The sequence below is a fragment of the Calypte anna genome, chromosome 4 (genome assembly GCF_003957555.1).
Source record: "Calypte anna isolate BGI_N300 chromosome 4, bCalAnn1_v1.p, whole genome shotgun sequence".
Taxonomy (NCBI): Eukaryota; Metazoa; Chordata; class Aves; order Apodiformes; family Trochilidae; genus Calypte; species Calypte anna.
Window position 1 is genome coordinate 1,176,272 of NC_044247.1, and position 25,905 is coordinate 1,202,176.

Genomic DNA, 25,905 nt, shown 5'->3' on the forward strand with positions numbered 1-25,905 from the left:
AGGACACATGTTACTTCATAGAAAGTGTATTCACAGAAAAGAATGGTATTTTAAGGATAATACTTACGACTGGCTTGCCAATGCTCAAGTGAATATCACATTTCTTGGATTCTGTGTCAGATTCTGAAATTTCAAATAGAAAACAGATTACTGAAAACCCCAGGAGTAAACCAGTCTCTTCGGAAAAAAAAATGCCACCACAAGATGGAGTTCACCCCATTAGGAGTTTAACAATAGTACTTATTGTGCAAAGTTCATTTCCCCTGTTTGTTTTGGCTGTGTGAGGGGTAGAAACATGAACTATCCAAAACTAACAGTGTTACAAAAACCCTTTTAGTACATCCTGCACAAAGGGTATATTTTCCTCATCTGAGCATAAATGGGTTTTCTTTCACAACACAAAAAAACAACCCTCCAAAAATGAAAGGTGTTAAAAAAATGACAATAAGATCTTATCTCCCTATCCTCTGTGCTTTCATTGAAATCCTATTGCAAAACACTTGGCCTAGGCATCATGTGGAAAAACCCTGACTAGAACTGCACACTTAAGACCCCTACAGGTACCAAAAGCTTTACATCTATGATTTTCAATCCTATTCATATTATTCTGCTGGCAAATAAAAAGTTTGCCCTCTCCTCTCAGACAAATCTTTAATCAAATATATTTTTCATCCTTGAAACAATCTGGATGAAGAAAGCTTTCACCTCTAATTACCACCCAAGTTATCTGAAAAGCATCACAAGAATGACAGCAGAATTCTGCATCTTGGCATCCTGAGGAGTCCCAGGTCAGAAAAGACACAGAAGGTTTAAAACAAAAGGTTTAAAATTAAATCTTCCTGGGGGCCTTATTTGATAAATCTTAAATGAACAAATGACATTACTATGCTTTGTAGAGGAAAAAAGATACAATGAGGAGTATTCCAGGCTCTCTCTAGCCCTGAACAGGCAAAGAAATGTACAAATTCATTATTTTCAGAAACCCCTTTGCAAGGAACTCACAGTATCTCTGTTAAAAAAGAATCTAGATTTATTTTACCTGCTCAATGCAACCTACCTCCCATCTCTGTGTCTGGGCTGCCCTTTGTTTTTCCTATCTGCTTCTGCTTTAGTGGTCCTCCTGCCCCTTGCTGTCCCTTTCCATTTCCATTCTGAATCGTTGCACTGGAAGAATTAACAACTTTATGGGGAGAAGATGGAGGACTGTTAAGTTTATTGTTAGTATGACCACCAGCTTGTCTGTCTTTTAGTCTTTTCTTCAGGTGTTCTTGCATTTTGAGACTCCTTTCATCTCGCTGGATGAAGTTTGTCCTGCCATGAGAACGAGGTTCTATAAAAAAAAAAAATAATTAAAAACAATTAAAAATTGTGCTGAACAATGAGAGAAGTTCTGTTTGATACCCTGTAATGAAAGGAAGGACCCATGAAAAACAGACACAGTATCAGAGCAATTCTGAGTTACTGCTTTTGCACTACATCCTTACCAACAGAGCAACAGAAGATACTTTATAAAATAACACTCTGCAGGTGCTGAGTGCCTTCAGACCAGGCTCCACGACACACAAGATATGAAACATCAACACAAGGAAGGTTCAGGGAGCCTGATAAATGGCCCCATACCCAGAGAAAGGTGTTGAAGAGCTACCAAGAGAACTCCCCCTGGATTTCAACATCACCTGGGCCCTCACCTTGTTCTTGGAAAACGTGGGGTGGTGGGTGCTGGTGGATGAACTGTGGTGGCAGCTCTCCTGTCCCAGGAACTGGGGGGTACACTGGGTGAGGTGGGTGGGGAAGCAAGGCGTGGTGATGGTGCATGTAATGTGGCACGTGGGGAGGAGGAGGAGGAGGATGCATGGAAGGGTGGAATTCAGCTGAGTGGGGCAGCACCACCACTTTACGAACTCCGTTCTCTTCCACCACCTGTCAGGCAGAGCAAGAAAAGAAACATCAGGACAGAAACAATCTCAAGAAGAATGGGCATTTCATAATGAGCCTCTGGCCTTCAGTTTACCCCTGGCAGCTCGGGATCTACACACCAAAAGGAGCTCCAGAGGAAGCCCAGCACATGCTGCTGGGAGGAACTGGAGTTGGAGGCAGCCAGCCCCACACACTGAGGTGTTCAATGATCTGTAACGTATGAATAATGTATATATTCCTTTAAACAACCGAGGTGAAGTGATCAGGGAGTCATTCCCAGCCCACTTGTAATTACAGCCAGAACTGCTGTAGCCCACGTCCTGTCCGACAGAGCTGTCGTGCATCCAAGTTCCTGCACATCCTCCCAGGCTGCCTGTGTGTTCCTAGCCTGTGGCAAGTACAAAGTGCTACAAGGCAGCTCTGCTGTCTCCTTACTATGATCCAACCCAACTCAAATGTCAAAACGGATTTCATGCTTGCCATGGGCTGAGAGAATTCAGAGAAGGAAGCTGCCTGTGTGTCTGGGCTGTGGGATAAAAAGATGATAAGTCAGTGCCTGCAGATGTGCACACACACACAGAGAGACTTCTAAACCTGTGTCCTAAGCTGACAACACACAGGCTCCTCCTGGAGTCTCATTCTGCCAGTGTGAAACACATTAGCATCTCAACAGATGGCTGTTCCTGTAGTAAATTAAAAATACTTCCAGGTTTCCTACAACAACGCTTCTCTAAATCTTAAAACTGAGACAAAACTTTGGACAAAGCACAGGCTTTAGAAGAGAAGGTCAAGAAACAACACCAGAGCAGGAGTCACAAAAAGACCTATTAAAGAATGATGACACTGAAGGAAACCAGTGCCAGGTTCAGTCTCATCTTTAAGACACCTGGAACAGCCAGGCTGAGGGTCACAGGGTCCTTCCAGCAGAGCAGAGCCAGGACAGCTGCACCCATCTGTTGTCACCCTGTGGTTCCAGCCCAGGCTGCTCATCTGAGGGGTTATGTTTTCAGCACCTACAGCTCTGAGAGGCTCAAAAGCTTCCAAGCTGACCATCAGAGAAATCACCTGGTCACACTCCAGTTTGCTTCTTTTGCTCCAACGCACAAGCCCACTGGCATAAAACTCAGGCTGCCTCTAAAGAGAAGTCTGGCCCAAAGCAAATTCTCAAGGCAGACATCACATCAGTTGTCTGCTCCCTCACACAAAAAATTAAACAGGTGTGAGCAATGTAATTGGAAAAAAACCCAACAGAACAAAAGCTCAATATTAAAGGCAAACTGATGGTTTAGAATTAATCATGTCTCAGAAGGAAAACCAGGCATGTTTCTTAGATTGGTTTAAAATTAGTCTGCAGCTTTATACTTCCTTCCCTCAACACCAGTCATCTCCTCTGGGTACCATTTAAACACACAGATCACAAATGATATTAGGCAGGGCCTTACAGTGCTTTAGCAATCACAGAAATGGATCACAGAAAAGTATCTGTGAAGGCAAGAGGCAAGTTCCAGGTGCAGGCTGGCACACAGACTTGAGATGCAAAACCAAATCGATTTTCTTCACGCAATTCCTCCCCGTGAATAAAACAAGATAAAAAATAAAAAGCAAGCACTTAAGACAAAAGCAGCCCATATGTTTTACCCTGGGAGCTCCTTCTAGCCTGCTCCAGCATGTTTGGGTTGGCTACCAGAAATCACTGCAGCATTTATTTCCTTGTTGGCCATAGAAGGCACTACGGATGTTGGGACCTTGCTGACGCCAAGAGCCCAACCTGAAAGGCTCCTCAGCAAGGGAGAGAGCAAACTAAACCAAAATTATTCTTCTGAAGGGAAACAGAACCTGGGCACTTGCAAAGTGCCATGACAAAGTTCAGCTGTGAAGTGGCCTGAGAGTCAGCTGCACCATCAGCAATTCTGACAGAGTCATTTCAGTCTCAGCTCACCCTGAATACACTTTTGTTCCAGAAGTATCATGGGGGGATCTTTCTTGGTTCACCAAGGGGGCCAAATGCACCCACAGGACATTGCATGGTCATGTAACACAACTCAAAACTCACTGCAAACTTTGATGGCTACCTGAACTCTCCCTTAGGTATGTATTAAGCAAGAACACACAGCACTGTTCCAGCCAGAAGGGATACCCTGCCAGACCCTCATTTAAAGTTGGTTCCAAACTTACCTGATCTCTGTCACAACGACCAAGGAAAATCCCCAAACCTCCAAGTTTCAAATGGCAGCAAACACCAAACATTTTGCAGTCTGCACCCCTCAGCATTTGCCAGTGCTGTTTGCACTTGAAAAATCAGTTTTGTATTGATACATAAATTATCTGGGGGAATCTCTCCTCAGGGGCTGCATGAAATTACCTACTTACAGCAGAAGCACAAGCTGCAGAGGCAGCTGTATGCAAACAGGCAGCTGCCTGGGGAGCTTGAGAACACAGAGTTACCAGGTTTTCAAGCCTACTGCTCAGGAAACTCCCCATTTTGAACACCACTAGAAGATGAGAAACCTGTGCTACCCCATTTACACACTTGGTTTTAATAACTTCCCTTAAAAAAAAAAAAAAAAGCATCAATTGAAAAGTAAATCAAACTGGCAATGACCAAGTATCTCTGATAACAGCTCAGATACCACAGGCAGGTCTGACCTGCTGTGACTTAGCAATGGAGTGGAAAAATCAGTCAGAATGGAAAAGTAAAGCTGGGAGAGAAGCCCAGAGTCCTGCTCATTACAGAGGTCAGGAGCATGAGCACTCCTCCTCTTCCTCACACTTGTGCTCTAACACCACAGTGTGTTGCTGAATGTTGAGGAGGTCAGAGCTGGTGAAGAAAGGGGCATTGAAAACTCTGATAAAGAGAGGTGTATTAAAAGAGAGAAATCTGAATAGTTAAATAGCTGGTAAGTTCAATGGAAAAAACACAATCAGTGCTTTTAATAGCTCTTCCAGATAAAACAATCAATAGCCTTACTGTTAATAAGCCACACCTACAAACACACTGAAATAGAAGAAGAAATTAAAGTTTACCTGAGATACATAACCAGGAGGCACAAATATGGGTGGCATAGAACCATTTGGTGACATCATAGGAACATGTGCTGGACCTGAGGAGTAACAAGGTGCCACTCTTTAACAAACCAGGCTTTTACAAATCTGAGACACTTTTTGTTTTTCTTCCAAAGATGATGGCTCACTTTGGTGCCCAACAAGCCAACAGCTTCATCCAACTCTGCATTTATAGACCTACTTTTACATAAGTACCTTCAGAAGTAAGGCTTCAGCTATTCCAGTTAAAAAGCCAGTTAGGAGAGGAACTTAAATAACCAGGACTGCAAGTTTAAAAAATAAACAAGTGGCCATACCTAGTTTCCATCAAGAAAAATAATGCTATTTATGTCCCTGATGGAGAGCTCATTTTGACATTCAAAATACACATTAAGTATGACTTAATTGCTTTTGTGGAGCATCCAGAATTTTAGATAATATTGCTGAATGAAAATATGGCTGTGCAAAAAACAGCTGAGATTTACTCCAATCAGCCAGCAGCAATTACTTAATTGTAAAAAAATCAGCAAAGATAAATTTTAGTTCTTATTTTGTGACAGATCAAAGTCTGTAGCAACAATATTGGCACCACAGTAATGCTGACAGCTGCTCTACCAATGTGTTTGGATTTTTATTATTTTTTTAAAGGAATATATTACTTTTCACATCAAACTGAGAGTGTTCCTGTCTGGAATTTGATGAAATCAGAATGGACACATTTTATATAACAGCACAGTGAAAAATATTCCAAATGGAAGTACTGATAAATTCAACTTGACTTAGAGGAGGCATTTTGACCTCAGATCTGCAGTTCTGTCACCTACCCAGAAGGTAAAAAACAGTTTGCAGCCACACAGAGGGTAGCACAGCTTCCCTACCTCCCATTACAGTGAGGTCACACACTGCTTATTAAAGTTGTTCAGCTTAGTGTGGACTAAATCCCATGTATATTTGTGTGTTAAGAACCTGAGAAGACAGCTGGATGATTATTAAAAAACTGAGATGCCAGACTTTTTATACATCAGCTGCAAAGCCTGCAGAGATGCAGGAAAGCTTGGGAATTTCTGGGCTGTCTCATTTGTGCTTGAAGTACAATATGAAAAAACTGATTTATTATCACACTGCAGAACATCTGGATGCACATCTGACATGACAGAAACAGATACTGTGCTGTGATAATGACAGAATCAAAATACTTGGGATTTAGCCCTCCAGCTTTGCCTTTACCTTGAATACACTGCATGTGTCCATCTTCAGTTGTAATTGTAAAGGTTTCACCTGGGTTTACCTGCACAAGAATAACCTGGAAAAAAAAAAAAAGCAGAAAAGAGGAGAGTTCTTTAAAAAATTTAGAAATGATCAGGGGCAAAGCCCCACCTCTTCTTTCCACCCACACGTTTGATTAAAACAACACAGCTGTAGCAACCTGAGTTACAAATCAAGCTGCAAAACACCAGCAGGTAAAATGTGAGCCTTTGACTTAAAATTATCAATTTTGCATCATCACTATTTTTATCTGATTACAGGAGTGATTCCCTTGATGAAACATTTCAAGTCTTGCTTTTCAGTATTTTCAAACTGCTTTTTCTTCTTTTACTGAAACAATAACCTCCCCAAGATTCACCTCCCTTTCCAAGCCTTGCCTTGGAAAAAAACCCCTTTTTTTTGAAATGCCAGTTTGAGAGCTGAAGTGGCAAAACCAGGACTACACACACATACACACCCTCAGCTGTGCTTTGTCACTGAAAGCATGCTGGTAGGTATTTTAGGGAAATAGCCCCTGATGTTACCAAGTAATTTAATGGAAGGATGCAGTCCTTTGGGGGTGGAAGGGGAGCAGAAGAGGTGATGAAGCAGGTCATGCCAACCAGCACTGCTCAACAGCTCCTGAAAGATCAGGTGTGTTTCTTCCCAATGCTTCTGTAACCCTAGAGCTAAACACAGCTAGCAGGGAGGTTCTGCAGGTCAGCTTGGACATGATCACAGTCATTGGCACCCAGATCAATGTGGACATCTGCCAGGGTTCCTCCTCACAGCCTCGTGTCCCTTCTGCTGGCTAACACCAACCATCCCCTGCTTCCACCCCATCCAGCCCACCTCCTGCAGTCCCACTGTGAAAATACTGGCTGCAGGAGTTTTGCAGGGAGATTCTACTCTACTGCACAGACACAAGTCAAGCTCTGCAGTAAAACAAGAGGTTTGGTCATGCCAGAATTCAGAGTTAAAACTCCCAACATGTAGAAAAAGGGCAAAATAAAAACTGAAGCACCTTTGGCAAAACTAGCAGAGAAACCCAAAAAGAACAGGTTTCACTCGTTCAGTTTTTATAGAATGTTTTTATACCACTCATGGCATGACAATTCCATCAGACAGGTGGGACCTGAGGAAAACCTGGGATTTGCTTCAATGTAAAGCAGCAGCAAAGATGAGGTGTGCTGCACACAGCTGCTGCTGGGGAGGGACACAAGCAGGGGACAGGACTCCCTAAGCAGGTTTTAAACCCCACAAGCAAGCTTCACCTTCAAGACAAGAGAATTCAGGGGCAGGACAGAGATCCTTTGAGAAATTCAGAGCCTCTGAACAGGGTTCCATTAACTGAACTTCTCACCACCAGGTTCAGGAAACTATTAACTGAGCTCAGTGAGAAGGATCACAAGCAAGTTGTGTAATCACAAGGCTCTGGAGTGGTTCAGAGAGTGGAATTTCAGGAATGCACAGGGCAATGTCTTAGAGGGATGACTCACCATAATTAATGAAGCAAATGCAGTTCCATCAACTATCCACCAAGGAAAAATTTCCAGGAAGCTGGAGTGTTTCTGACTCAGTCTAAGCCAAGTTAGAGACAGTCACAGCAATGTCTACACCCTCAGCTGTCCCTCTGAACCATTTCAGAACAAGTGGCATCAACACAGCCCCAAAGGCATTTCCAAGCACTGGTCAGTGTTTTGCTTTTATCCCTCATACACAGACTTTTCATTGCTGAACTTTCTGCAGAAGGAGAAAGCCTTCCAGAAAACTCCCAACTTCCACTTTATGTGAAATGAAACTCTGAGCTGGATGCTGCATCCCCCTCTTGAAGCCACAGGCCAAACAGCACCAGTTTTATTTCTGACAACAAAACCACTGCACAATGCTCTATAATTAGCCTGTCCTCTATGGCACCGACTGCCAAATAATTGAAGAACCATCTGCATTAATAAAGCTTCTAAGTCAATACCCCAATTAAAAGCAAACTTTTCCAACGTGAGCCTGGCCCAGAAGCTTCTCCTCTCTGGGGAAAAGTGCCCCAAACAAGAGCAGCAAGTGGATGTGTTCAGCAGCTGAAGGCTGGCACCATGAGGTGGCTGTTTAAATGCAGACATGTCAGAATGAGGAATATTGGTACTCTTCCAATGCCATCTTCCCAAGCATCTCTAAGATCCAGTTCTTTTTTAATGTTTTGGTTGGCTGGTTTAGCCTCACCTGGTTGCAAACAGCCTCCACCAAAAACATCTCAGTGATCATCACCTTCTTTTGGGCACTCAGTATACACTGATCTACTGATGCTACACCAACACAGCTCTGGAAATGGTCTCCAGTTGGATCTACTTGATCTTTCCTTGTGTAACATGACACACTGGCTACTGAATAACCTCACAGCTGGTTAGCACTTAGCATTTCGTGTTGCTAATGCCAGAACTTCAGAATTAGCACAGAGACTCTGTAGCTTTACTTATTTCAAAACAGTCACTCCAGAGTCTGAGGAAAAAAAAAGCAGAGCAGACTTTTTTTCCTCAGTCAAGGCTATTTTTACAAGCAAGTATACCTCAATTCTCCCCATCTGTAACAATTACAAAGCAGAGGATATCTATTTAAAACTTGCCAGCATTTATGGGCCACAAGACCCTCAACAATTCCTGATTGTTTTACTGTACTCAAATATGCCAAGGTCTCCACTGTTACCCTTCATAACAATTTCAGGAGTTGTCCTTCAGAAACTTTTATGTAACTTTTCCTTCTGGATTAACCCTTTAATTTCTGTCAGACATTTGCAGTTACATACTGATCAGATTAAAGCTATGGGTAGTTTTGCCCCCTGCTTCAACACTCAGCTCCTACAGTCAAGTAGTAAATTTACTTCAAGTTTACTGACAGGTTACTTCTTACAAGTTACTTAAGTGCTTCTGTGACATCATTTTGTTTTCACTTTCATCTGTATTTCTAATCAGACCAGGTGCTTCTGAAGGGTTGTGTCCAATAAAATTCTAAAGTTTCAATTAAATATCCTCAGGTTTCAGCAGTGCACTGTAATTATTAATGAGGATACTTAATATGGTCCTGCCTCTCGCTTCCCTGCAACAGACTTCTTGGTTTAGAGCACTGCAGCCACTTGCTCATCCTTATGGATTATCTGACATGAGTTTTAAGAAGAGTTTCCAAACCCTTAGTGCTGTATTAAATCCTTATCTTTTTCCTTTTATTCTTTTATTTTTGTACTCTTAATTTTAAGGCACTTACACGTGTAACAAACACTCTTTCAACTTGCTATCTTTTCACATTTCCACTGTATAAATATTCCTCTCTCCACGTGCACTTCTGTTTTCCTGATGCTCTCAGTGCTGAGCACCACGTGCTTCTCTAACCTTGCAGACCAGCACCAGGGCTGCTTTCTTTCAAGCCTCCTCCTCTTTCAGCCACCATCCAAGTTCGAAAACCTATTTGTTGTTCATCTGTTCTGTTTTCTACAGTACCCCCAGTGTCAGCCTCCCAGCTACCTCTGTGCTACAGGGATTGTCTGGAGGTGCAGTGAGTTTCCTTGCCTGTTGTATGCTGTCCCCATTAACCATGTGAGGTAGAAGTGGCACTTCATTCAAGATCGGGGTGGCTTCTAAGGGAGGTGGCTGGTCAGCCATCATGTCTGGAAACCATTCATTGACAGCTGCTCACATCAACCACCTGCAAAAACACAGAGAGGGACAATATTAGATGGGTCTCTCCCCCCCTTCCAGTAATTCCCAACTTTGTTTGCCTAGCTTGATGTCAGCCTTTCAGAAGAAAAATACAGGAGGTGCCATGGAGATGTTGGGTTTGATTATTTTCCTTCCTTCTCTGAAAAACAAACACTTGCACTGTGATAGCAATTCAATTCTTTAATGACAGCAATCCAAAAGCATTTGAAGACTCAACAGGAAAATATTATCAGGCTGCAGCAGCCTACAAGGCTCCCCCAAAGATTTTCAAATAAACTGACTTCGACTGGAGACAAAACTTACAACACATCCACTCCTTAAAAACCTGTGCAGATGGACAGCCTGCAAAGCTCAGAGGGGATCACAGGAGTTCTTCACAACAAAGTACACCCAAGGAGTCCAAAATATCCCCCTTCTTTTCATGCTTAAGCAGTGCATTTAAGCAATACATATCCTTGTTCCAAAACCATGCTCTTTCAGCAGGAACTGTGCATATTCAGCCTGATGTGCCAGGAGTGATGCAATCAGCACACAAGTGATGCAATTCCACACCAGCAGCTTTTACATTTGGGCAGCATTTTGTTCTGAAATTTCTAGTTATAATTTCTACACTGCTTGTACTTCAGCTTCAGGCCAGTTGGTTCATATACCACATGTACATCTCAGACTCTATGATAATAAAAAAAAACAAACAAAAAAACCCCAACCCATCCGATTTCTCCAATGTAAAACCATGTCACTGACACAGAAATCTGACAAAAACCAGAAAAAAAAGCTTAGGACAACCCTGGAGAGCAGAGCACTTGTACAAAACTCTCAGTACCAGGAGGAACTGCATATGGAAACGTGCCATGTGGCTTGGGGCTTCTAATGACTAACCTGTAATTCTAATAAGGCAAAATGAAATCCCAAAGTTAGTGAATTTTCAGTGCATAGATAATTCAGCAACCAGAAAAAGCACGAGATAACAGGATACAGGAAATGCTGACACTTCCTTTTCCAGTCCCATTACCTCCCATAAACCCAGACAGAAGACAAAAGGTGGACAGGATGGTCCAATTCACTAAATTAAAAAAATCAAACCAAAAACCATTGTTGCTCTCCTCCACCCCCAAAGCTGGGCATGCACCAAGTCAATCTCTACACAGCTGCCAAATTCTTGTGCAGTTTTCTATAACCAGTATGGAAATGACAGTGTTTGGGAGGTGGAAAAAACCAAATCCTTCTGCCTTCAACTCTTTTTATTCAGGAAGGATCTATAACAGCAGCTGAGCTCACAAGGATTTCTCCAGTACTACCACGACAAGGCAAAGGGCTGGGAGCATCCACTGGTAAAAAACACATTCTTTCCTGTTTCCAGAAGCATGTCAAAATAACTGATACAATCACACAGCCCCAAAAAGCAGCATAACAAACCAGCCAAGACTGCCAAAGAACCCAGCTCATTCTGCATACCAACTGCTTTCTGGATCAGCTCCTGTAACAATTTTAAGAGGCCAAATATCACCCCACAGGTGCAAGGGCTAGACACAACCTCCCAAGTTTAAATTTATATCAGGTTTGTCCTAAATACACCCAAGTACCTCAGCCTGTTATTTATTTCCTGAGTAAAATAATCTTCCACCCCAGCTGCCAGATTTTGCATTACCACTGCCAAGGGAACAAACTCATCTGGTTGTATATAACCATTCCACTTACAAATACACCTTCTGCATGGGAACACTACCAGCCAGGATGTTAAATTAAAGCAGTTGTTTCCTCCACTGCACCTCTCCCATTTGTAGAGGTTCAGAGGTTAAGTCTTAATGAATTCTTAAGATCTGAAACAGGAGTTCAGGAGTATGCACAGGCAGATAAAGGATTTGGTATATGTGTGTAGTCTCAATTAATTTAACCTAAGAACTTGAGAGAGGAGAAATGAGCACTTAACATAAAGGGGAAAACCCTTCACCAAGAAGCAGCTCCATCTGTGTTCAGATGGTGAACTAAGCAAAATAACCAGCTGGAGAAAAAGATGTTCTGAAACAAGTCAGTACCACCTGCAATCTTAAATAAATATCCGAACTTTCTGTCCCAGTCTCCTAGCTGGCTTAATGTAATTCTTTGAGGCTGTGTCTAGATGAGCCAGCAGAGCAGTGAGGTTACACCAAATCACAGAGCAGAACATCAATACAGCTCCAACATCCACCAGGGTTTTTAGGATCCTGACCCTGCCTAATGACACACGAATATTTACATTTACACCTAAACACACACACACACACCTGCCACTTGCTTAGTGCTGCAACTTCACAGTTTTCAGAGGAAGAACTTATATTTTGGAGTATCAGGAAACAAATGTTTTTATACCGTTATCTCCAAAATTAGCACAGACAACTTCAGGTCTCAGCAGGAAACAGAAGCACTGGCATAAATGAAACCATGTTAATAACTCTTGGGCAGTTTCACTTGGCTCAGAACACTGACATTTTACTGTACAGCTGGGCTCAGATGTGGCAGAACAAGAATGATACAGAGGAGCATCCCACTGTGTATTGATGGGCTCAGCAAGAGAAGAAAAAACCAACAAAACAACCCTGACACTAAAGATGAGCTAGTACACAAAAGCTGGAATTCTAGAGTAAAGCAAACAAGAAACTCCCACCTGTAAGCATTAAACATTAGGCAACTTTTGTAGTTTTCAGCTTGCAAAGGAACATAGGAGAACTAGGGAATCATTACACATGAATCAAGAGCAGAATTTGCATAGGTATTTCCTAGGCCTTTGTCACCAGGCACTAGAGGTTTCAGTCAGTATGGAATTAAGTAGATTAATTACCAGAAAGGTTACATTTAGCAGTGGTACTTTTGGCCTAGTTCATTTCTTTAGGATGGTTTCCATTAGGCACCAGCTAAAGGTCATTCTCAAACCTTGTCTGAGCTGCCAGATGAATTCAGCACACAGAACATGACAGCCATTAAAATAACACAAATAAAAACCTGGGACTAACCACCTCAGAAATAAACCTTCTGAAACACTGCTTTACCCAGGCTGAAAGAAGGAACAGTAGCTACTGCACTTCTGTGCTAGCAGAAACCTACCCCAGAAGGAGCCTGAACTGCTGCTTTCACAGCTTGTTTGTCCAAGGACAGGGATCTAAAAAAGGGAAACACTCTGCCATTGCTTTTACAACCTCAACATTTAAACCATTTTCAACCAAATAAAACCAGTTTGCATTTTCAAAATCTACCCGGAGAAGCCTTCCTGAGTAATTCAGTGCTGGGCTAATGTAATCTGGTTAATCACTTTAACCATATTAAAAAGGAGGCAATATTTTCCACTGCCAGCCTCGCTCTACAAAGGCTTCTAAGAAAAACAGAAAATCTTCATGACTTGCCTTCCAGAAAACAATTCCAGCATAGAGCGGCTGTGCCTGACCTCACTTCCTGACATAGTAAAAACGCTGAGGCTCTGGAAGACTGAAACATTGGCCTGCCCTTTTCTCCAGCCCAAATTCTTCTCCACCAGTGCTGCAGTCATCCTGGCCCCTCTCCAGCTCCGAGGATCTGCACTGAACTCTGTTCATTGATTCCTTGCCTGCTCCCCTCCAGAGGCAGATCCTCAGCTCAGGGCTCTCTTTCCCAGACAAACCAGGCAGTTTTAGCTGCTTATCAGGGAAATGTTAAGGGTAGGTGATTGCAGTCACCAGCATGGAAGTCACCATGGGTTCCTGGGAGGCATTTGGAAATTAAAAGATAAGCAGTGTAAAATAATTTCAATCCCAAGTGAAGGGAAGATGCAGTGCATTGCCCAGACAAACCAGGCAGTTTTAGCTGCCCTGGAGGGAAATGTTAAGGGTAGGTGATTGCAGTCATCAGCATGGAAGTCACCACGGGTTCCTGGGAGGCATTTGGAAATTAAAAGATAAGCAGTGTAAAATAATTTCAATCCAAAGGAAGATGCAGTGTATGAAAGAGCAACGGGACACAGGGGTAGTTCCAAACAAAAAGCATCAGAAGGGATGCTTGCTGCACTGCTAGCTTGGCATGAAGAATCACAGAAGATGCTGGGTTGGAAGGGACCCATCACAGGATCATCCTGTCCCCATGCAGGACACCCCAAGAGTCACACCATGAGGTGTCACCTCCAACTCACTGTCACTTCTACTTGGGTGGCACCACAGAAACAACTTCAGAACTCTTCACAGTTATCCCTCCAAGGAAAAAGTGACTACTCAATGACTTTCCTGCATAAAGGCACTGTTTTTATCAAGAGCTTTGGAACAGCCCCCAGCAAACACCCAACAACACATCAGCACTTCAGCAAACACAGTTCCTCCTTGGGTGGCAACAATGACTTTGCAACTTCTTTATGTGCACCTAGAAACAGGGAAATCTGTGTGTTCACTGAATGAGTTCTGATACACACAAAATAAGAAAAAACTCTTGCTGAAAAACCCAACGTTTTCACTAGGATGATATCCTTCAATAACATTAGCAGAGTATGTTATCTATTGTGCAAACGTGCAGCAGTATTGTGTATTTAACAAGTTACTGAAAGACTGTTGTCTCATATTAAAATATTTTTCCAGCACAGAATAAAAATCTCTCTCCAGAAAAATAGCACAGAGAAATTACAGGAGGGGGGAACACTGCAGACAGAAACAGATCAACTTCATAGCACTGGCCAGAGTAGAAGGTGAACAGTAAAAAGGTTTCCAATCCCACACAGAAGCTATCAAAAGACTGTATTTTCATTAAAGTCAGTGCTGGATTTAATATGAAAAAGTTCCTATTCCAATAAACTTATTACTTAAACTGAGACTTTTTTTTTTTTTAAATACAGTATTCCTGAGTTAGAAAGAACAATGTGTCCAGGATGAAAGAGGAAGTCTGATGAAGAGCTAGAAATTCAGTCCAGACTTCCTGATTTCTAGGTTCAATGCCTTATGTGACCTTCTAGCCTGATCATAAGTTTACACGTACTGAAGGAACTAATCTGCTACAATATTGTTATTTATTAAAAGCAGTGTTGTATAAAAACCTAGAGATTTAATTATACCTTTTCATATTAACAGAATAACTAATTAGAGCTATCTATTTACTAAGCTTTTATATATTACATATATTTATTTTATCTAAATAGGGGCAAAAAACCCCCAACATTAACAAAAAAACCTCATTAAAAGTAACACATTTAATGTCTTTTGTCTTTGGAGAAAAGTCACATCTAGAAGTGGATCAGTGGACACAGCAGTACAGGAACCTCATGGGTTCTGATAAAGAAAACACTGAGACACTGCCATGGATTAAACTCCAAGTCTCTTGCAAGCAGAGACTTCTGAGTTTGTTAAACTGTCAGTTGGATTTTGCATCAACAATCTCCAAAGCTCTTAAAAGGAACAGTAGATCCAAATAAAAGTCAGATGAAATTTTATTTGTGAACTCTAAAAACCCAAACCAAACCAAACTCTCACCCCTCCAGATTCAGCATTTATGCCCCATGTCATTTTGAGGGTGGAAACGAAACATTCTGGAAAAAAAATACAAGCTCCTTCTCTCCCACCCAAGTTTTTCAAATAAACATTATTAACAAGGTCTTTAAGATATCATCCCAATCCTAAAATAGCTCTCCTCTGCCACAGAACCACACAGGAGGAGTCCAAGCTGGACTGGTTTACTTTCAGCAAGATGAAGGGAACGACAGATTTAACAGAAGCTCAGTCACAACTTGAGCTCTGAAAAGACCACCATCAGTCCATAACAGTCATCTGTTCAAAACTAAATATGTGTTTTGATTAAAATGCTGGAAATAATTTATAATGGCACCCAAGTGAATTTGTCCACACCATCTTGCATGAAGCCTGGCTTTTAGCCAGAAGGGCACCACAACTTTTGATACTGAAAAGGTTCTCCAGGGCTTACCCGACAATCATGCTCCAACATTTTTAATGTTTAATGACAGCTGTGGAAAGCCCGGTGGCATTTTGATCTAGGCATTGATAGGACCTGGCAATTTTGACCTAGGTCAGGATCTGCAAGCCAAGTAAACCAAAAACCTCTCAATAAAAGCCCACCCCAACACCACAGACACAGCACGAGCTTTCTGCGCTCTGCACCTTCCAGAAACTCCTTAAAAATCTTTCCAAGCATCAATCCCCAAACACCTGAGCTCCTGCTCTGTTGCAGATGCTCTGCTCCAGATATCATGCTTTACATGGGGAATATCAAAAGTTGTAAGGAAAAGAGCAGAATCACCTAATCCCAGCACTGCACCGCTGCTGCCATCCCACTCAAAGGGCTCCTGCTCAGGGCCACATCCAAACTGATGACTGAAACAATTCCATGGCTGGAAGCTTCCAAACCTAGGGCAGGCAACATCTGAAGAGACCACAGACACATTAACCCCACAGAGGCTCAAACATTTCCCTGTCTTCTGCAGAAAGTCCAACAGTTACTTAACTGCTTATTCCAAATTAGTGCTAAAAGTTTCCATGGTGAAATACAAAAGTGACCACAAGCCATTCACCATGACTTGGGACATTCCCTGCTTTCCAAGACCATCTGGGGATCCAACACAACTGGTCACTTGTCTAAAGGACCTCTACTAACTTCCTAAAACCTTCAGAAAGATGCCTGGCTCCTCTGGCCAAGAGTGGAGGGGGAAGTCAAAATATAAATGCTCTTGAGGAGCAGAAGAAGAAAAAAAAAGTAACCACCAAATTCCAGAAAAACACTTTTTTCCTAGAGATGATTAAGTATTAATGCCCATCTCTCTGGGTACTGTGAGACCTGACAGAAATTCTCCCTGAAGAAGGAGAGAGATACAAAGCCTCCACCAAAAACCCCCACAACAACCTGAGGATGCAGAGAGGCAGCAGGTACAACACAGCAAGACCCATGGGAACTCTGACCTAAGTGATAATATCAACTTTCATCCTCCCTTCCCAACATGGATCAGGTTCCTGACATCACTGTGCCAGGAAAGCAATAAAAAAAATTACTCCCCTCCACTCCCAAAGAGAAACTCCCCAGTACTAGAGAATTACCTTGGAGCCTAAAGCTACACCCTCTAGGATCCATCCCTTAAGACACAATTTCCCAGTGGCTGCAGGATTTCTTGGTGTCCTTCACAAGAGAAACTCCACTGTCAGGAACTTTGAGCAGGGGAGAAAGTTCCTGTCAATGGTCAGAGTGCATTAGGTTTGACTTAAGCTGTTTGTTTTTTTTTTAAATATTCTCATTGGTCACACCAGGGCCATGTCTGTCTTCTTAATTATTCATTTATGAGACTGTAAAGTTTGCTTAACAGTTTCCATAATGCAAACATTGCATTACTTTCACATAAATATTTTCCTTTATTGTTTTATTTTATCTTTTTACTGTCAGAATAGCAGAGCCATCTCCTAAGCACTTCCCTAAGACCAGTCCCATAAAACCACATCCAGTAGCTCCTGGAATCCTGCTTCTAGAAGTGTTCAAGAGAACTGAACCCATCAAAGGATTGAGTCTTTAATGTGTTTCATTCTTATTTCAACTTTAAAAACAGCACAGGATTAAGATATCAAGGTTGTTAAAATATGCTGTATGTAGCCCTACTACAGACCTGAAAACAGATCCTAGTGATCATGCAGCAAGGGCTGCAGAGTAACCTTCACTGGTCAGCAAAAAGGCGGCTGAATTCCCACCTTCCAGTAACTGCAGATCTCAACAGATGAAGCAAAATGTTCAAAACCATGCCAAGATTTACAAGATAGGAACTGTGAGGAGATGCACGTGCTCCAAGACTCTGAAATCCATTCTAAGTATCTGGATAACTGAGTACAATTCCTCCCTGGGGGATAAATTTGGTCTTGAAGTAGAACATAAAATTGAACCCATTTTACAACAGGTTTTTCCCCCCAAGAGAAACGTGTTCTGCCCCTTTATTTACCAATTTTCTTCCATCCCAGGGGAAAAAGTTCAGATACAAAGAATGGAAACAACCCAAAGAAATGGCAACTGGATGGGCAGAGAAGCCCCCCACACCTATTCCACAGCACCTTGTTCAGCTGAGTTCCCTCCTGACAGCAAGCAACACCCAGTTTACAGCAAGGAATAAATAGCTATGTATTTTTTCTGATCATTTTCAAGTAAGAGTTGGCTGAGGGCCACCAGCAAAGCAGCAAATATAAGTGCATCCTGAGCTTGGCTGCTCTCTTTTGTCCTGTGCCACGCATTTCCAGACACCAAATGTGTCTACACAGACATGGACATCATCAGTTTGCTTGAGGCAATGAAAACTCCTGGGATTATGCCAGGAAGCACCACAACTCAGACCTTCTTAGTTCCAGAGCTGGTTAATACCTGCCCTAAATTAACCTAGAGAGCATTATGGGACAGCAGACACAAGCACCACATCGCTCCAGCTGCTGTGATACAAAGAAAATCTGAACCAAAAGTTATCTTCCAAACACTTGCATTCCAGATCTTGGACATCATTTTACTTTTCATCTTAAACTTGACTCTCAGGAGAGAGCAATCATCCAGACTATTCAAAACAACAGCAACCCCACCATTTCCAGGAAAGGCTCCCTACCACGAGACTGCTCAGAGCAGTCAGCTGTCATCTAATCCAACAAAACAGAAAGGAAAAGCAGGACTTCACAAGATTAACACCAGCAGGAGTTTGCTTTCTTTCAGGTTTCCCTAGGCACCAAGGCTGACTTCAGCTCTGATTCAATCTGCTTGATGTACCCAGGCAATGATACAAACAAGCTTTTTAACTCCAGGACTCTCTTACACAACACGACTTCAAAAACAAGCACAAAAGCACAGCAAAAGAAAAAGGATTTCCCAACTTGTAAGAGATTATGCAAACTTCAAGCAAGGAAGAATTATTTTGATACACAAACTCAAGACTCTTTCAACATGAGAAGAGGTTGAGGCTGTAATGCTTCAGCTGCACAGCAGATCAAATTGGTCTAGTTAAGACAAGGTTACACTTAAACCAAAGGCTAAAACACACCAATAAATCACTTCAGTTACCCTGTCTGAGCAGGCCTCATGGTAAACAGACCACGGTGCATATTTTTCAGTTCATGGAAAATGCAAAACTAAAATGCAAGTATGAGGTCATACACATGACGGTGTAAGCAAACACACCTCACCCAGTGTTTGTGACAAAGCCAGCAACACCTGCACCAGTTCAGCTGATGCATGGTTAACACACCTAAAATTATTTGCTTCTATATCTGAGCTTTAAATATTTAACTGGTGAATCAGTCAACTTGCTACAAAATTTTGGACACCTTCCCATAAAAGCAATAATGCAGATGATCAGAGTTTTGTAGAATCTAAGGATGATATTATTATATCTACAAATGTTTTTATAAAGTTTGTGTTTCAGAACATAGGAATTAAAAAGCAAACTGGCAGTGTAGGATACACCAAAAGCTTGTTTACATAATATGCTCCAAACCCAAGAGATTCTTCTAAATAATTACCACCTCTGACATTTTGAACGCGACAAAAACATATGTAACTGGTAAGCAGATTAAGAGTTCTGATGAAAGCAGCCATTCTGCTCAACACCAACATGTACCATCTTGCAGGCACTTACAGAGAACTAAAGCTCCTTATGGCCCCTGCAAGAATTCAAGGCTGTCCTTACTCCTCAAGTAGCTGCAGTGTGACTACCCCAGCTGAAAGGAGACATCAATGCTACAGAATCACCAGTCTGGAACACTTGCAGAACTTCAGAGAAAAACTGACTAAGAGAGATGTCTGGTGAAGCTATTTGATAAGAGCAATTCAACAGCAGATAAAATATTCCATCCTAATTTATAACCCCCTATTTAACATGGTTAAACTATTTTCCTCTCAAAATACTATTTCATTTCTGGAGACATAATCTGACATCTTCTAAAATATACCTTTGTATCTTCTTTATGATTTGCTGAATGGATCTATGGCTCACAGGACACTTTCAACTTTCCTCCCTAAAGAACTTGTTTTGGTACTTAGGAAGTTTCCCATCAGATCCTATTCTACCCTGATGAGCTACCATTCAGTTATTCATTTTCTTCTGTTGCATTATACAATTGTGAACCAAGCATGAATGGGCTCAGGAGAACAGGGTAAACTGCTCTTCACAAAAGCTGAGACTGGCATGTAATTATGAACTGGTTAGAAGAAAGTTCAGTTCCATGACCTGATCAATTCCACAAAACTGAGGAGCTCAACCCCTCGAGCTCCTAACTTAAAAAAGTATTTGAGTTGGGCCCACCTAGTTGGTCCACTGACCAATAAGCTACCACCCCACCTGAGCTGTCATCTGCACAAGGAAATGCATTTCACAAACCAGAAATTTATTTTCTTTATCTCAAAAACCCAATTAATTAAGTCTCTGTAGGACAAAGCTTCCAGCTAAGAGGGCTGGGGGGAGAGAGAGGGAGTAATGTAAAAAATAGACAGGCTGCTACCTTGCAAAATCTATAATGTTCATGTGGACATACTGCACCTCTCCTTATCTCCAAGAACTGCCTCAAGTTCTTTCTTCCACAATTAGTTTTTCCTTTAACTTGATTGAGAAGTTAGTAAAAAAATTCCTTCCAGAAAATAAAAGGAGAACTAAGTGTAGAAGTCTGTCAAATGCTTCTACCATTATTTTCACCTTAAAAGTGTTACTTACAGACATAAGGGGAAAAAAAAAAGCTTCATAAAATGTGGGAGAACAGTAAGTTATGTCTGATTACCCTTGACACTCTCTTGACTTGAATTTGCTCCTCTTGATAAATGTTACACAGCCAGTGCCTGCTGCAGTATGAGCAGTGTGCTGTCCCTCAGTCTTCTTTCTGCAGACAAGAGAAAAGTTAACAGGAATTTTAGATTTACTGACTTGGCAAGTTAAAAAAAAAGGTGCAGAAAACAACCTACATTCAATAAACCAGCAAGAGATGATGAGGGAGCAGCCAATGATTAACTCCACCAGACTCAGCAAACAAAACTCAAGGAAGACTCTACTAGGAAAAAAAATCCTTCTGCAGCCTTCCCGCACTCATTCAGCCTGTGCAGAATGCAGAACCTGACAGTGTGCAAACATTGCACAGACATTTACTAGCCAAAGACAACTCCTTGCTCAAGCCAGGACCTAACTAGTCAAAGGTAACTTGAAGGCTATGAAGATGGATCCCATAGGAAGCACATTCTGTGGCACTCCATGGATTTCCTTCCTCCCTTACTTGATGCTCTGATCCCCTGTGAGACGTAACAACAACAAAGAACAGTTCCAAAAGGTATGCAATTTATCCAAATTTAAATCACCATGCCATATTTATCCTCTGACAGGCCCTGGCACTGAAAAGACAAACTGTTAATATCTGCAAAAATACATCCCTACAGAGCAGCACAGCTTTATTCCAGAACCTGCCCCTCTGCAGATGCCCCCAGCAGATCACTGGAGGGATTCAGGACATCTCACTTAACACTCCCAGAATCAGCCCCTTTCTCAAAACCACTGGATCCAGTACCACCTCCAGCTCCTCCCACTTCTGCAGGCCTGGAGTTTTAGAGAGAGGATGGCTTAGCTCTCACCAGGGACTTCAGGAAGTCTGTCACAAATATCAGTCAATTCCCAAGATAGTTTTTTTTCTAAAGATAATGCTGGGACACTGTAAGAAATCTCTTGCCCCCAGAGTCTCCCACTGAGGTAGTTCAGAGACTGAGTCTGCCAGCCAGCAGAAGCTCACTGCTTCCTCCAGCAAACACAGCAGATCCATTGTTATTTTCCCCAGAAAGGTGATACTGTCCTGAAGCCACAGATGTTTGTGAAGTCCCAGCCCAGTAAATGTTCCTCCTAAACTACTTTTAATGAGACAAGGGTAAAAAAAACAAAACAAAACCCAAAACACACACAACAAAACCACAGAAGGCAGTTGGGCTGCAATGCTGGAAAAGTGAATCTTGAGCAAACAGAGGTATTTTCCACATCAATCAAGATATTGGGAACAATAGCAGATTTACATTAAGATTGAAAACAGGCTAAGGGCTCTGAGCCAGTGGTCTGTCTTTGCTGGTCAATACACAGAAAGGATTGTGTTAGCACCACTGAAAGAATAAAATTATCGCTGCTTTTACAATAAGCTCTTCAAGAATGCAATAAAGAGTTCAGTGTGTGCTCCTCACCAGGAATCCAAAACTTTTCAGCTAAGGTCCTGGCTTGCAGCAAAGATAACAGCTGAAAATAACCATCTTGACCTTGGTAAGCTTCATGACAACTTGCTAAAAACAGGTGAAAAAAAAACATGAAAAGGTTACTCCTCTGATACCCACTGGCCTTGAGGCCAGAGCAAGGAGTGACCACAAGTTTCAGTACTGATAGTCCAGACCTGATCACTTGGAGACACAGCAAAATGAGGAGTCAGAAATGTAACTGTTACTCCTACAGTCTCTTGATGGTTGTGGCATTACTAGTAATTTCTCCTCTGCTTTCATAGATTAAATTTAAAATCTGATTACATCAAATTATGCCATGAAACTAACAAAATATGTAACCAGGGGAGGCATTCTTACAGTACCTCACATTGGCTTATGATTCTGAGGCAAAACAGTGTAAAAATGCCTTCCCAGTTGTTTGTTTCCTTGAAAGCTACAGGCTTATTTCTAGAGTCTGAGAAGAAGCCTTCCAAGCTGGGGAAATGGCAGGTCGTCAAAAAAAGGTGTCACTTTCAGGCTTCCAAGCTTAAAAGATCTATTTCAGTGTGCCTGAAATTCCCCCAAAGGGATCCCAAAACCTTTTTCAACAATGGGTGTACAAACACACACACAGTACCCCTCAGAGGTGCAGTGTTCCCAGGGGGGTCTGCCAAGGGCAGGCACTCTCTGTCGTGAGCAGAATGCTGGAATCCTGACTGTTTGCACAGTACATAGGAAATCTTGGGTTTTTTTTTAAGGACTCACCAAACCTTTCCTAAAAATAAACATAAAAGATGAAAGACTGTTGGCATGGGTGTGACAGCCCACACAGTCAACACGATGCAAATGCTAGCCTCCAAAAAAACCCAAACAAAAGAGGGTTAAAAGCCTTATTTAGAACACTTAAGCTCAACTTTGTTGCAAATTTGGTTGCAGCACAACATCAAAGAGAGATGCAGTTTGTGATCAAGGCTTGTGGCAGGAATCCATTTGTGTGAAGTTATCTTTATTCTCACTAAAGGTGGAACACGCCAGGAGTTATCTGTTTTTAACTATCCTAACATCCAATTCCTCAAAACCATCGAGGAGCAAAACACTGCAGTAAAAATAACTACCAAAACTTTTACAAACACAACCAAGCCATCCTAATGTAACCTGCATGTGAACATCCTGCAGGAGGGATCTGGGCAGATCCAAAGCCCCAAGAAATTGCAATTATCCTCTTCACTGTCAGAGCACCACTCACCTGCAGTTAAGGCCAAAGTCTTTCCAAAACTTGCTGCAAGGATACTGAGCCTACAGCTGAGGGAACAACTTGGCAATAGCTTGCTCTGGAAAGGTTTAAGGTGGGTCAAGACAAGCCCTGTTTCTTCCCAGACTGCTGGTTAAGCATCAAGAAACTAAGGTTTAGGATCCCAGTGGAGAGGAAGGGGGATGGCTGTCACTCAGCTGTACAGGTTATTAGATTTATTTTCATCCTAGCTAAGGACAAATTATTCCCAGACAACAACCCCATCCCAAAACTTTCAGAGCTTTGGAAGGGGATAAGGTAAAAAGACCTAAGAGAGAGGGCAGTGGAACAGCTGGCTGGTTTTCAGCATGCATGATTACACAGGCAGAATCCTGAGAAAGTCAACATCTTTCCTATTTTACCACCTTATCCTCTTTCACATATAAATTACATAAAACAAGAGAAGGAATGCAAGTGTGGGAAGCGACTTAAGTTTTGCTTCTTAGTCACAACAAACCAGAAAGTGCCTTTCTTTTACACTGGATAATTAACTCCAAGGTCAATTTATTGGCTTAAAATACAGAGAGGATGCTTCCCTGGTTAAAATGCTAATCTGAGTCTCAGGAAATTAGATTCAATTCCCTGCCTCACCACATACTTCCTGTGTGACCTTGGGCCATAAATATTTCCGGTGCCTCAGTCTTTCCATCTGTGACTGAGATAATATTTCCCTATTGAACTGAGTGTCACAAAGATAAATACATTTGAACATCACAGCCCGTGGGCATTCCAGGAATACTGAAAAACGTATCTGTCTGTCAATATTCACAATAAGACAGGGGTAAAGCAAGGCAGGACTGCCACTGTGAAAACATCCCACTGCCACAGGATGGAGAAGATAAAATATTCAAAGAGTGCAGAGAAATGGAAATCTAATAACGACTCCGTTATGAAAAAACTACCTTTACAGCGAATTTCCTATCATCTCAACGAGATGCCCAAAGAGAAAGTTTGACACAGAAGCAGAACTCAGAACTCAGCTGTGAGCAAGCTGCTCAAGGAAGCCCATCCACCCTGCCAGCAATGCTTTATTCCCATTTTTTAACATTATTGGGAAGCGGTGGGCACTGAGCACCCCAAGGAAGAGGCAGTGGAGGGGCTGGTGAGGCTGGGAACCCCCTGGAGCCCACCCCACTGAGCCCTCCGGAGGAGAGCATCTGCACCCTGCTGCAGCCAGCAGCTTTTTGTAGGAGGCAGTCACAGGACTGGGCTGGAAAGCAGTCACAGTCGGGTCCCCACCTTCGCTGCTGTCCTGGGTGGAGGGGGGACAAAGCGGAATGGGGGGGGAGGGCAGAAGATGGTCACCACCCAAACAGTGGATGACAGGACTGACCTCCCCCTGCCCCGACCCCAGGAGGAGCTGGGGAGGTGTCTGGTACCGGAGCTGCTGATCAGTCAAGGGGAACAACCAGAAGGCGACGTGGCATTTGCAGGCAGCAGCTCCGGCTGCCGAGGAGGGAGAACGGGGGGGAGGCGGAGAGGGGGAAGCCGGGGGGGGGGGGGATGAGAGGAGGGAGGAGGAGGAATGACTTCAGATCTCACCCCAAAGAAAACAGAAAGAAAAGGAAAGGAACAAAAAAAAGGGACGGGGAATTCATGCGCTGGGGAAGAGGAGCGGGAATAGGAAGAACGAGCCCGGGCAGCCCGCTGGCATTAACTCCTCCGGGGGGCACGGCGGAGCTCGCCCAACCAGCCCGGACACCCCTCCCCACACACGGACCGACGAGACCCCCGCCCGGCCCCTTCTGCCCCCGCTGCCCGCCTGTCCCGTCAGGGCCCCTCCGAACCCCCCATCCTCCCGCCTGCCCTGCCCCTCCAAGCCTCCCCAGACCCCGCATTCCCTTCTAACACCGCCCCACACCGCGGGGTCCCCGCACCTCTCCTGTAACCCGCACACGGCGGGCACCCCGCTGCCACTCGCCCCGTCCCGCACGGCGGCCCCCGCCGCACACCCCCTCCTCTCTCCCTCGCTCCTTCCCTCCCTTCCCAGCCGCCTCCCGCCGCCACCTTCCCCCCGTTTTCGGCTCCGCTCCGCTCCCCATCCCGCGGGGCTCCGCGCCTCTCCCGCCCGCTCCTGGCACTGCCCACCGCGCCTTGGGTGGGGAGCGCGGCTCTCCGCCGGCCGGCTCGGCCCTCCCGCCCTCTCTCCGGGAAACAAAATAAAATAAAATAAAAAAAAAAGACAGAGAGAAGTCAGGGGAACGATCCAATCCCCGCCCCGCCCCGTCCCGATCCCCGCCGGGGCAGCACTGACCGAGCGCGGCACCGCAGCCCCCGCCTCAGCCCCGGCGCTGCCGCCCGCCGCTCCGCCGCTCCGCCATGATGGAATGCGGGCACTGCGCCTGCGCCGCCGGCCGGGGGCGGGCGGGCGGGCGGGCGCGCCAACCAGAGGCAGTGCCGATCTTCGTCTCCAGCCACCAGCTCCCGCGAAAAGAGGCGCGGGGGGGCGGGGGAGCCCGCAGGTGGCACCAAGGCTGCGGGCGGGCGGGAGGGAGAAGGGACTGGAGGGGGCTGGGGGGTGAAGGAGAGGGCGACGACCTTCAAGGTAAAGTG

General features: G+C 43.5%; 1 protein-coding gene across 6 annotated transcripts in view; it reads right to left on the reverse strand.

The window, feature by feature from the left end:
• Positions 1-25,694, reverse strand: part of LOC103535168 (fibronectin type-III domain-containing protein 3a-like) — a 40,461-nt gene extending 14,767 nt beyond the window's left edge. For 2 of the 6 annotated variants that reach the window (XM_030448970.1, XM_030448966.1), the window contains exons 1-8: positions 25,607-25,688; positions 20,624-20,722; positions 9,759-9,894; positions 6,187-6,262; positions 4,942-5,018; positions 1,689-1,920; positions 1,058-1,330; positions 68-123 (exon numbers count right to left, since the gene is read on the reverse strand). In XM_030448970.1, coding sequence (XP_030304830.1) covers positions 68-123; positions 1,058-1,330; positions 1,689-1,920; positions 4,942-5,018; positions 6,187-6,262; positions 9,759-9,854 — 810 coding nt within the window. In that variant the 5' untranslated portion in view covers positions 9,855-9,894; positions 20,624-20,722; positions 25,607-25,688. Of the gene's footprint in view, positions 1-67; positions 124-1,057; positions 1,331-1,688; positions 1,921-4,941; positions 5,019-6,186; positions 6,263-9,758; positions 9,895-20,623; positions 20,723-22,698; positions 22,715-25,440; positions 25,457-25,606 lie in introns of those variants that run through there. The other 4 variants (XM_030448971.1, XM_030448968.1, XM_030448969.1 and 1 more) reach the window with 4 other exon arrangements.
• Positions 25,695-25,905: the final 211 nt, after the last annotated feature.